General features: G+C 47.7%; 2 protein-coding genes across 4 annotated transcripts in view; both read right to left on the bottom strand.

Annotated features, from left to right (window-relative positions):
• LOC110530835 (1-phosphatidylinositol 4,5-bisphosphate phosphodiesterase delta-1) overlaps positions 1–12,651 on the bottom strand; it is a 45,607-nt gene that overhangs the window by 21,925 nt on the left and 11,031 nt on the right. For both annotated transcript variants that reach the window (XM_036986605.1, XM_036986604.1), the window contains exons 2-4: positions 9,518–9,676; positions 3,528–3,634; positions 517–638 (exon numbers count right to left, since the gene is read on the bottom strand). In XM_036986605.1, the coding sequence (XP_036842500.1) occupies positions 517–638; positions 3,528–3,634; positions 9,518–9,676 (388 nt within the window). The remainder of the gene's footprint in view (positions 1–516; positions 639–3,527; positions 3,635–9,517; positions 9,677–12,651) is intronic.
• LOC118965575 (glycine-rich cell wall structural protein 1.8-like) lies at positions 1,138–3,510 on the bottom strand. Of its 2 annotated transcripts, XM_036986606.1 has the most exons (4): positions 3,213–3,510; positions 1,460–3,158; positions 1,384–1,410; positions 1,138–1,334 (listed from the first exon to the last, which is right to left on the bottom strand). In XM_036986606.1, the coding sequence occupies exons 1-4, from the start codon at positions 3,436–3,438 to the stop codon at positions 1,292–1,294; spliced, it is 1,995 nt and encodes a 664-aa protein (XP_036842501.1). In that variant the 5' UTR covers positions 3,439–3,510; the 3' UTR covers positions 1,138–1,291. The 2 variants fall into 2 exon arrangements, with proteins under 2 accessions (XP_036842501.1, XP_036842502.1); XM_036986607.1 differs by having other exon boundaries at positions 1,191–1,410.

Below are 12,651 nucleotides of genomic sequence, written 5' to 3'. Positions count from 1 at the left end.
CTATGATCTCTGTCTCTCTCTCTCTGACCATGCTTAGAATAATGCCTTGTAATGGTTTGTTAATGCTTTGTAACTTGAATTTAGAAGTCCATTCTCAGACATTTTTTCACTGCCTACTACTGTAACTCAAACACAGTCTCTAGCAGATTGCTATTTATCAGATAAACGTTTGGTTGTGTATGTGATGTGTATATATAATATACTGAATATTCACTATCAAATATTACTGCCCAGTACAATATTGATTCAGTCATTTCAAATGAATACGAGTTTCTCAAAAACAAATGGTTAGTAACTAAAGTATACTTACCCTAACCACGATGAGGCTGTTATGACCATAGAAATAGAATCAATAGAATGGACCTCCCCATTCAAGTCAATGATGTCATAATGGGTGGACTGGCGGCCGTTGTACTCATATAGTTTACCAGTCAAATTGCCAGAGTTAGAGGATCCAAGGCCTTTCTATAGATTCTGATTCCCGTGGTTCTGACTCTATATCTGTGAGAAGGATACTGCTCAGTCTTCTGCTGACTGTTAAGGTTCTCCATGTTGGACATTATCTTCTCCAGGCTGGTGACCCACTGCTTGGCCTCCTCCTCAGAGCTGGCCATCAGGTCCAGGTTCTTTCTTCTGCCCTTAAAAATAATGGAGGGTTGTACAAATGCAACTGTGATGTAAATGTGATCGTGTTAATACAATGCTGTACCTAATTTCAGAAACCCAGCACAACAATCTTGTGTAAATGTGTCAGAAGATTCATTAGGTTTTGGGGTTTGCTCTTTGTGGCCAAAATGTCCCCTCCCCTTCTGACAGTCGAAATATGCTAACACCTGCGAAATCAGGATTTGTCCAAATGATTAGTGCTGAAAAAATCTTGCACACCAGAACAAAGTTCCTCATTAGTCGCCGCATCCCACAGTCTGTTGACGGATGCCTCTACCTAATATCTGCCTGACCTCCTCCCACTGTCATCTCTGCCTGACCTCCTCCCACAGTCTGTTGACGGATGCCTCTACCTAATATCTGCCTGACCTCCTCCCACAGTCTGTTGACGGATGCCTCTACCTAATATCTGCCTGACCTCCTCCCACAGTCTGTTGACGGATGCCTCTACCTAATATCTGCCTGACCTCCTCCCACAGTCTGTTGACGGATGCCTCTACCTAATATCTGCCTGACCTCCTCCCACAGTCTGTTGACGGATGCCTCTACCTAATATCTGCCTGACCTCCTCCCACTGTCATCTCTGCCTGACCTCCTCCCACAGTCTGTTGACGGATGCCTCTACCTAATATCTGCCTGACCTCCTCCCACTGTCATCTCTGCCTGACCTCCTCCCACAGTCTGTTGACGGATGCCTCTACCTAATATCTGCCTGACCTCCTCCCACTGTCATCTCTGCCTGACCTCCTCCCACAGTCTGTTGACGGATGCTTCTACCTAATATTTGCCTGACCCCCTCCTACTGTCATCTCTGCCTGACCTCCTCCCACTGCCATCTCTGCCTGACCTCCTCCCACTGTCATCTCTGCCTGACCTCCTCCCACTGCCATCTCTGCCTGACCTCCTCCCACTGTCATCTCTGCCTGACCTCCTCCCACTGTCATCTCTGCTTGACCTCCACCCACTGCCATCTCTGCTTGACCTCCAACCACTGTCATCTCTGCTTGACCTCCATCCACTGCCATCTCTGCTTGACATCCACCCACTGTCATCTCTGCTTGATCTCCACCCACTGCCATCTCTGCTTGACCTCCAACCACTGTCATCTCTGCTTGACCTCCATCCACTGCCATCTCTGCTTGACCTCCACCCACTGTCATCTCTGCCTGACCTCCACCCACTGTCATCTCTGCCTGACCTCCACCCACTGCCATCTCTGCTTGACCTCCAACCACTGTCATCTCTGCTTGATCTCCACCCACTGCCATCTCTGCTTGACCTCCACCCACTGTCATCTCTGCTTGATCTCCACCCACTGCCATCTCTGCTTGACCTCCACCCACTGTCATCTCTGCCTGACCTACTCCCACTGCCATCTCTGCCTGACCTCCTCCCACTGCCATCGCTGCCTGACCTCCACCCACTGTCATCTCTGCCTGACCTCCTCCCACTGTCATCTCTGCTTGACCTCCACCCACTGCCATCTCTGCTTGACCTCCACCCACTGTCATCTCTGCTTGACCTCCACCCACTGTCATCTCTGCTTGACCTCCACCCACTGCCATCTCTGCTTGACCTCCACCCACTGTCATCTCTGCTTGACCTCCATCCACTGCCATCTCTGCTTGACCTCCACCCACTGTCATCTCTGCCTGACCTCCACACTGTCATCTCTGCCTGACCTCCACCCACTGCCATCTCTGCTTGACCTCCAACCACTGTCATCTCTGCTTGATCTCCACCCACTGCCATCTCTGCTTGACCTCCACCCACTGTCATCTCTGCTTGATCTCCACCCACTGCCATCTCTGCTTGACCTCCACCCACTGTCATCTCTGCCTGACCTACTCCCACTGCCATCTCTGCCTGACCTCCTCCCACTGCCATCGCTGCCTGACCTCCTCCCACTGTCATCTCTGCCTGACCTCCACCCACTGTCATCTCTGCCTGACCTCCACCCACTGTCATCTCTGCCTGACCTCCACCCACTGTCATCTCTGCCTGACCTCCTCCCACTGTCATCTCTGCTTGACCTCCACCCACTGCCATCTCTGCTTGACCTCCACCCACTGTCATCTCTGCTTGACCTCCACCCACTGCCATCTCTGCTTGACCTCCACCCACTGTCATCTCTGCTTGACCTCCACCCACTGCCATCTCTGCTTGACCTCCACCCACTGTCATCTCTGCTTGACCTCCATCCACTGCCATCTCTGCTTGACCTCCACCCACTGTCATCTCTGCCTGACCTCCACCCACTGTCATCTCTGCCTGACCTCCACCCACTGCCATCTCTGCCTGACCTCCTCCCACTGCCATCGCTGCCTGACCTCCTCCCACTGTCATCTCTGCCTGACCTCCACCCACTGTCATCTCTGCCTGACCTCCTCCCACTGTCATCTCTGCCTGACCTCCTCCCACTGCCATCGCTGCCTGACATCCTCCCACTGTCATCTCTGCCTGACCTCCTCCCACTGTCATCTCTGCCTGACCTCCTCCCACTGCCATTGCTGCCTGACCTCCTCCCACTGCCATCTCTGCCTGACCTCCTCCCACTGTCATCTCTGCCTGACCTCCTCCCACTGTCATCTCTGCCTGACCTCCTCCCACTGTTATCACTGCCTGACCTCCTCCCACTGTCATCTCTGCCTGACCTCCTCCCACTGTCATCTCTGCCTGACCTCCTCCCACTGTCATCGCTGCTTGACCTCCACCCACTGTCATCTCTGCCTGACCTCCACCCACTGCCATCTCTGCCTGACCTCCACCCATCTCTGTAATACTCTAAAGCGAAATAAAGCCTGACTGAAATGACATTGAATACACTGCAAATTCAGTTGTTTAAAAATATATAAAAGAACCTTGAAGATTATGGAGAAACATCTCCCCTCCACCGGCTCCTCTGTGTTCTTCCTCAGACCCTCCGATTGACGGCCAGCACGCACCGCCGAGATGTCCTTAATGGAGACTGTAGAGGAGAGGAGACGAGAGGAGAGGGAGGGGGCGGGGTTATTGTCTACAACAGGATCGCTCAGACTATATTGTAAAGCAACTTTGAATACCAAAGAACCAGTGTTGAATACCAAAGAACCCGTGTTGAATACCAAAGAACCAGTGTTGCCCAACCCAATCCAATCTTGACTACTGCAACTCACTACTCTCCGGCATCAACTCAAGCTCCCTCCATAAGCTGCCAATGGTTCAGAACTCTGCAGCCCGACTCGTCACCCACATTAAGTCCTGGCAGCACATCACCCCTGTCAAATCAAATCAAATTGTATTTGTCACATGCGCCGAATACAACAGGTATTGACAGGAATACAACTTCACCGTGAAATTGCCCAGTCCTCCCGCAGCAGGGATTACAAGATCCTCTTTCTGATCTACAAAGCCCTTCACCACCTTGCCACCCCCCCCCCCCCTTACTTCTCTTCTCCACTACCAACTACACTCCATTCCACAACAGCAGGCCACCTTATCATCCTCAGGTTGAAGCTCCAGAGTTTCAGCGACAGGGCCTTCTCCAGGGTTGATCAAGAGTTTCAGCGACAGGGTCTTCTCCAGGGTTGATCAAGAGTTTCAGCGACAGGGCCTTCTCCAGGGTTGATCAAGAGTTTCAGCGACAGGGTCTTCTCCAGGGTTGATCAAGAGTTTCAGCGACAGGGCCTTTTGCAGAGTTTCAGCGACAGGGCCTTCTCCAGGGTTGATCAAGAGTTTCAGCGACAGGGTCTTCTCCAGGGTTGATCAAGAGTTTCAGCGACAGGGTCTTCTCCAGGGTTGATCAAGAGTTTCAGCGACAGGGCCTTCTCCAGGATTGATCAAGAGTTTCAGCGACAGGGCCTACTCCAGGGTTGATCAAGAGTTTCAGCGACAGGGCCTTCTCCAGGGTTGATCAAGAGTTTCAGCGACAGGGTCTTCTCCAGGGTTGATCAAGAGTTTCAGCGACAGGGTCTTCTCCAGGGTTGATCAAGAGTTTCAGCGACAGGGCCTTTTGCAGAGTTTCAGCGACAGGGCCTTCTGCAGGGTTGATCAAGAGTTTCAGTGACAGGGCCTTCTCCAGAGTTTCAGTGACAGGGCCTCCTCCAGGGTTGATCCTAGGCTCTAGAACTCCCTCCCTCATCTTTCTGTCCCCCCTAAAGTCCTAACTCTTTGACCCCCCCCCCCCCCCCCCCCCCCACACACACACACACACACACAAGCAATGCAATACACTACAAAGACACTCCTCTCTCCTCCATACTGAGCACCACCTAACCTAAAACCTTAACCTACCCCTTACCCTAAACCGGGTCTGAATTCTAACCCCAATCCCGCCCCTTACCCTAAACCGGGTCTGTATTCTAACCCCAATCCCGCCCCTTACCCTAAACAGGGTCTGTATTCTAACCCCAATCCCGCCCCTTACCCTAAACCCGGGTCTGTATTCTAACCCCAATCCCGCCCCTTACCCTAAACAAGGTCTGTATTCTAACCCCAATCCCGCCCCTTACACTAAACAGGGTCTGTATTCTAACCCCAATCCCGCCCCTTACCCAAAACAGGGTCTGTATTCTAACCCCAATCCCGCCCCTTACCCTAAACCCGGGTCTGTATTCTAACCCCAATCCCGCCCCTTACCCTAAACAGGGTCTGTATTCTAACCCCAATCCCGCCCCTTACCCTAAACCCGGGTCTGTATTCTAACCCCAATCCCGCCCCTTACCCTAAACAGGGTCTGTATTCTAACCCCAATCCCGCCCCTTACACTAAACAGGGTCTGTATTCTAACCCCAATCCCGTCCCTTACCCAAAACAGGGTCTGTATTCTAACCCCAATCCCGCCCCTTACCCTAAACCCGGGTCTGTATTCTAACCCCAATCCCGCCCCTTACCCTAAACAGGGTCTGTATTCTAACCCCAATCCCGCCCCTTACCCTAAACCCGGGTCTGTATTCTAACCCCAATCCCGCCCCTTACCCTAAACAGGGTCTGTATTCTAACCCCAATCCCGCCCCTTACACTAAACAGGGTCTGTATTCTAACCCCAATCCCGTCCCTTACCCAAAACAGGGTCTGTATTCTAACCCCAATCCCGCCCCTTACCCTAAACCCGGGTCTGTATTCTAACCCCAATCCCGCCCCTTACCCTAAACAGGGTCTGTATTCTAACCCCAATCCCGCCCCTTACCCTAAACCCGGGTCTGTATTCTAACCCCAATCCCGCCCCTTACCCTAAACCCGGGTCTGTATTCTAACCCCAATCCCGCTCCTTACCCTAAACAGGGTCTGTATTTTAACCCCAATCCCGCCCCTTACCCTAAACCCGGGTCTGTATTCTAACCCCAATCCCGCCCCTTACCCTAAACCCGGGTCTGTATTCTAACCCCAATCCCGCCCCTTACCCTAAACCCGGGTCTGTATTCTAACCCCAATCCCGCCCCTTACCCTAAACCCGGGTCTGTATTCTAACCCCAATCCCGCCCCTTACCTTAAACCCGGGTCTGTATTCTAACCCCAATCCCGCCCCTTACCCTAACCCCGGGTTTGTATGTTAATCCCAACCCTCTCCTCTCCATATACTGATACATCACACTCTTTCCCTTCCTTGACCCACCCCTCTATTTTTTCATGTTTTGATAGTCTGATGTTGTTTGGTTTTGACTACTGTTTTTATTTTATTCATATTTTTTTTTAACTTTGGGTCCATTAAAAAGCACTCCATAAATCCCATGTATAATTATTATTATAAAAGCACTCACATAGAAAAAGAGCAATGAAAGATCATTTCAATAAACAGGAAGTCACATAGGAAACGTGCAAAAGACAGTTAAGGTTTGGCGTTCCCTAGAACCAGGAATTACTTTATACTAATTCTGCGTGGATTGACTACTACGATGGGAAGTTTTTTTGTGTGTACTTTGGATACTAAATTGTCTGAGGCTTTTGTTTCAGTAGTCTTCTGTGTATGTTCTGCATTCAAGTGAACTTTGCTTTGTGTCATAAAATATAATAGACTATAAAAATACTCATAAACCAGCTCTGGAAATTTCCACTCAAGATTACAGAATTGACAAAAAAACTAAAAAAAACACACAATTTCAAAAGTGTATAAAAGATCAAATACAAAACCTTATTAAAAACGACAAACAAAATGCCTTCAAATTCTTTCTTTATACAGCTTATACAGCTTATCCAATGAAAACACTAATTTCTCTCTGACTTTAGAGACCTGTCTGTGCTAAGAGTGACTAAGAAAGCCATAAACTCCTGTCACCATAGTTATTATCAAACTCTCAGTGGTGACAGACTTTTATGGTCTATCAGACTTTTATGGTCTGTGAACCTAAAGATTTAACCCATAAAAAGGTGCCATCATGAAGCTGAATAAAATATCAAATCATGTCATGTATTACGTATTGTAGTATACGTATTCAAATCTAGCGGCCTAAATAAAATAAATAAAAAACCATCCACATTTTTCGTTCATCTAAATTAATGCCAGTACATATTGCAGTAATTACCATAACAGAAAAATATAATCGTTTTTTTTATCTGAGAGACCTGAGTGTAAAGGTAGAGGATACTGGATTCTAAAGCATTCCCTACCCTAACCACTCCTGTAGATCTTAGAGGACTAGGTTTTATTTTACCTATATTTACCTAGGCAAATCAGGTAAGGACAAATTCTTATTTACAATGACGGCCTACCCCGGCCAGACGCTGGGCTAATTGTGCGTCGCCCTATGGGACTCCCAATCACGGCCAGTTATGGTACAGCCTGGAATTGAACCAGGGTCTGTAGTGACACCTCTAGCACTGAGATGCAGTGCCTTAGACCGCTGCGCCACTCGGGAGATAGGTTTCACCTTAGGGTAATTGCAGGGACTGTGTGTGGAATGGGCTTGGTCAATCCCTCAGCTCTTCTGATAGAGTAACTCAGTCGTAGATGTGGCCATTTACAGATAGTTAGCCTTCCTGAGAACTAACTGAGAACTACCTCAGCCTCAGGGATCAGGGAGATAAGGACCTACCTGGCTGCCACAGGTGTGGCTGTGAGACAGACAATGACAAGGCCATGCACTGCATTACTGGTGCACCGACTAATTGACCATCTCTGCCTTTAGCCGTAGTAGGACTCCCATGTTCACCAGCAGGGGTTAAATAGGGGAGGGGTTGTAGGGTTAGAAAGTAATAAAGGATTTTTTTTATTTTTTTTATATATGTATGTATGTATGTACAGTACCAGTCAAAAGTTTGGACACATCTACTCATTCCAGTGTTTATCTTTATTTTTACTATTTTCTACCTTGTAGAATAATAGTAAAGACATTTAAACTATGAAATAACACATGGAATCATGTAGTAACCAACCAAAAAGGTGCATATTTTATATTTGAGATTCTTCAAGGTAGTCACCCTTTGCCTTGATGACAGCTTTGCACACTCTTGGCATTCTCACACCCAGCTTGAATGCATTTCAATTAACAGGTGTGCCTTGATAAAAGTTAATTTGTGGAATTTATTTTGTTCGTAATGTAATGTGTTTGAGCCAATCAGTTGTGTTGTGACAAGGTAGGGGTGGTATACAGAAGATTTGGTAAAAGACCAAGTCCATATTATGGCAAGAACAGCTCAATTAAGCAAAGAGAAATGACAGTCCATTACTTTAAGACATGAAGGTCAGTCAATAGGGAACATCTCAAGAACTTTTAAAGTTTCTTCAAGTGCAGTCGCAAAAACCATCAAGCGCTATTTTGAAATAGCTTTGGGGGTGCTTTGCTGGTGACACTGTCAGTGATTTATTTAGAATTCAAGGCACACTTAACCAGCATGGCAACCACAGCATTCTGCAGCAATACGCCATCCCATCTGGTAGGCACTTAGTGGGACTATCATTTGTTTTTCAACAGGACAATGACCCAACACACCTCCAGGCTGTGTAAGGGAAATTTGACCAAGGAGAGTGATGGAGGGCTGCATCTAATGACCTGGCCTCCACAATCACCCTACCTCAACCCAATTGGGATGGTTTGATATTAGTTGGACCGCAGAGTGAAGGAAAAGCAGGGAACAAGTGCTCAGCATATGTGGGAACTCCTTCAAGACTGTTGGAAAAGCAGTCCAGGTAAAGCTGGTTGAGAGAATGCCAAGAGTGTGCAAAGCTGTCATCAAGGCAAAGGGTGGCTACTTTGAAGAATCTAAAATCTAAAATCTATTTTGATTTGTTTAACACTTTTTTGGTTACTACATGACTCCATACGTTTTATTTCATAGTTTTGATGTCTTCACTTGTAGATATAGTAAAAAAAACACACAAAAAACACCTTGAATGAGTAGGTGTGTCTAAACTTTTGACTGGTACTGTACATGTGTGTATATATATATATATATATATATATATATATATATATATATATATATATATATATACATACATACATACATACATACATACATACATACATACATACATACACACATATACAGTACCAGTCAAAAGTTTTATATATATATATATATATTTGCAAAACATAGATATGGGGGATTGGAAGTGATGCAGACAATTACATTGATGGAAGCTACAATCTATCTGCAATATTAAAGCTGATCTACCCCCCCCCACCCCCAAAAAAATGTTTTCTTTAAATCACCTCTAAGTGTTCCCCCTGAGATGAAACCCCCGTTTTTTTATCTCCTAAATCCACCCTTATCTCCCAATGGACATCATAGAAGAACATTGAAAACAGAACAAAGAGCCAACAAACTCCTATCCACCACACCCCAACACTAGAGACAGACGGTCGGGGAGATGGACAGTCATACACACATGTGGATGGATTGCACCATGGTGGTTTTCACGGACAGCACTCACAGGTCTGTTTGAACTTGAAGGTCTTCTTGGACTCGTGCCACATGGTCTGGCAGTCCTCCTGTAGCTTGTAGAAGCGGGTCTTCTTCCAGGAGGAAGATCTCACCTTCAGAAGGTCTCCACCCACCAGCAGGAACTGGAGGTCTGTGTCCCCCTCCATACCTGAGGACGGGAGAGACAGAGTGTCAGGAGGATAGTAGCTACTGTATAGGCAATGAAGGCAGGTTATTATTGGAGGTTCACGTCTCCCTCAGAAGGGAAAGATATAAAATACAGACTATCAAGACAATAAAGTGATGCTGTAAGAAGAAGACTTAGCTGGATCAATAAAAAAAATATAAAGAAATAATGGAGCCTATAAGGCACAGATCGAAATGAACGGGTGAGAGGGGTGGTCCAAAATAAGGGAAGGTTGACCACGAGGGAGGGTGGTTTTTATTGGCCATAGGGGAGGGTAGGGTGGTTTTTATTGGCCACAGGGGAGGGTAGGGTGGTTTTTATTGGCCACAGGGGAGGGGAGGGTAGTTTTTATTGGCCACAGGGGAGGGTAGGGTGGTTTTTATTGGCCACAGGGGAGGGGAGGGTGGTTTTTATTGGCCACAGGGGAGGGGAGGGTAGTTTTTATTGGCCACAGGGGAGGGTAGGGTGGTTTTTATTGGCCACAGGGGAGGGGAGGGTGGTTTTTAAAATCAAATCAAATTTTATTTGTCACATACACATGGTTAGCAGATGTTAATGCGAGTGTAGCGAAATGCTTGTGCTTCTAGTTCCGACAATGCAGTAATAACAAGTAATCTAACTAACAATTCCAAAACTACTGTCTTGTACACAGTGTAAGGGGATAAAGAATATGTACATAAGGATATATGAATGAGTGATGCTACAGAGCAGCATAGGCAAGATACAGTAGATGGTATCGGGTACAGTATGTACAAATGAGATGAGTATGTAAACAAAGTGGCATAGTATAGTATAAAGTGGCTAGTGATACATGTATTACATAAGGATACCGTCGATGATATAGAGTACAGTATATACGTATGCATATGAGATGAATAATGTAGGGTAAGTAACATTTATATAAGGTAGCATTGTTTAAAGTGGCTAGTGATATATTTACATCATTTCCCATCAATTCCCATTATTAAAGTGGCTGGAGTTGAGTCAGTGTCAGTGTGTTGGCAGCAGCCACTCAGTGTTAGTGGTGGCTGTTTAACAGTCTGATGGCCTTGAGATAGAAGCTGTTTTTCAGTCTCTCGGTCCCAGCTTTGATGCACCTGTACTGACCTCGCCTTCTGGATGATAGCGGGGTGAACAGGCAGTGGCTCGGGTGGTTGATGTCCTTGATGATCTTTATGGCCTTCCTGTGACATCGGGTGGTGTAGGTGTCCTGGAGGGCAGGTAGTTTGCCCCCGGTGATGCGTTGTGCAGACCTCACTACCCTCTGGAGAGCCTTACGGTTGAGGGCGGTGCAGTTGCCATACCAGGCGGTGATACAGCCCGCCAGGATGCTCTCGATTGTGCATCTGTAGAAGTTTGTGAGTGCTTTTGGTGACAAGCCGAATTTCTTCAGCCTCCTGAGGTTGAAGAGGCGCTGCTGCGCCTTCTTCACGATGCTGTCTGTGTGAGTGGACCAATTCAGTTTGTCTGTGATGTGTATGCCGAGGAACTTAAAACTTGCTACCCTCTCCACTACTGTTCCATCGATGTGGATAGGGGGGTGTTCCCTCTGCTGTTTCCTGAAGTCCACAATCATCTCCTTAGTTTTGTTGACGTTGAGTGTGAGGTTGTTTTCCTGACACCACACTCCGAGGGCCCTCACCTCCTCCCTGTAGGCCGTCTCATCGTTGTTGGTAATCAAGCCTACCACTGTTGTGTCGTCCGCAAACTTGATGATTGAGTTGGAGGCGTGCGTGGCCACGCAGTCGTGGGTGAACAGGGAGTACAGGAGAGGGCTCAGAACGCAACCTTGTGGGGCCCCAGTGTTGAGGATCAGCGGGGAGGAGATGTTGTTGCCTACCCTCACCACCTGGGGGCGGCCCGTCAGGAAGTCCAGTACCCAGTTGCACAGGGCGGGGTCGAGACCCAGGGTCTCGAGCTTGATGACGAGCTTAGAGGGTACTATGGTGTTGAATGCCGAGCTGTAGTCGATGAACAGCATTCTCACATAGGTATTCCTCTTGTCCAGATGGGTTAGGGCAGTGTGCAGTGTGGTTGAGATTGCATCGTCTGTGGACCTATTTGGGCGGTAAGCAAATTGGAGTGGGTCTAGGGTGTCAGGTAGGGTGGAGGTGATATGGTCCTTGACTAGTCTCTCAAAGCACTTCATGATGACGGATGTGAGTGCTACGGGGCGGTAGTCATTTAGCTCAGTTACCTTAGCTTTCTTGGGAACAGGAACAATGGTGGCCCTCTTGAAGCATGTGGGAACAGCAGACTGGTATAGGGATTGATTGAATATGTCCGTAAACACACCGGCCAGCTGGTCTGCGCATGCTCTGAGGGCGCGGCTGGGGATGCCATCTGGGCCTGCAGCCTTGCGAGGGTTAACACGTTTAAATGTCTTACTCACCTCGGCTGCAGTGAAGGAGAGACCGCATGTTTTCGTTGCAGGCCGTGTCAGTGGCACTGTATTGTCCTCAAAGCGGGCAAAAAAGTTATTTAGTCTGCCTGGGAGCAAGACATCCTGGTCCGTGACTGGGCTGGGTTTCTTCCTGTAGTCCGTGATTGACTGTAGACCCTGCCACATGCCTCTTGTGTCTGAGCCGTTGAATTGAGATTCTACTTTGTCTCTGTACTGGCGCTTAGCTTGTTTGATAGCCTTGCGGAGGGAATAGCTGCACTGTTTGTATTCGGTCATGTTACCAGACACCTTGCCCTGATTAAAAGCAGTGGTTCGCGCTTTCAGTTTCACACGAATGCTGCCATCAATCCACGGTTTCTGGTTAGGGAATGTTTTAATCGTTGCTATGGGAACGACATCTTCAACGCACGTTCTAATGAACTCGCACACCGAATCAGCGTATTCGTCAATGTTGTTATCTGACGCAATACGAAACATCTCCCAGTCCACGTGATGGAAGCAGTCTTGGAGTGTGGAGTCAGCTTGGTCGGACCAGCGTTGGACAGACCTCAGC

This window comes from Oncorhynchus mykiss, chromosome 8 (genome assembly GCF_013265735.2).
Source record: "Oncorhynchus mykiss isolate Arlee chromosome 8, USDA_OmykA_1.1, whole genome shotgun sequence".
NCBI classification, from domain to species: domain Eukaryota; kingdom Metazoa; phylum Chordata; class Actinopteri; order Salmoniformes; family Salmonidae; genus Oncorhynchus; species Oncorhynchus mykiss.
Note: the sequence above shows the minus strand (reverse complement) of the source record. Positions and strands in the feature narration are given on the sequence as shown.

What these genes read in the sequence shown, in the direction of transcription:
- LOC118965575 (XM_036986606.1), bottom strand. Translation starts at nt 3,438, where the DNA reads ATGGGTGGAGGTCAGGCAGAGATGGCAGTGGGTGGAGGTCAGGCAGAG. An exon ending in AGAGATGACAGTAGGAGGGG is followed by an intron (nt 1,411 to 1,459) that starts GTCAGGCAAATA and finishes CTGTGGGAGGAG; the next exon opens with GTCAGGCAGAGATGACAGTG. An exon ending in AGAGATGACAGTGGGAGGAG is followed by an intron (nt 1,335 to 1,383) that starts GTCAGGCAGATA and finishes CTGTGGGAGGAG; the next exon opens with GTCAGGCAGAGATGACAGTG.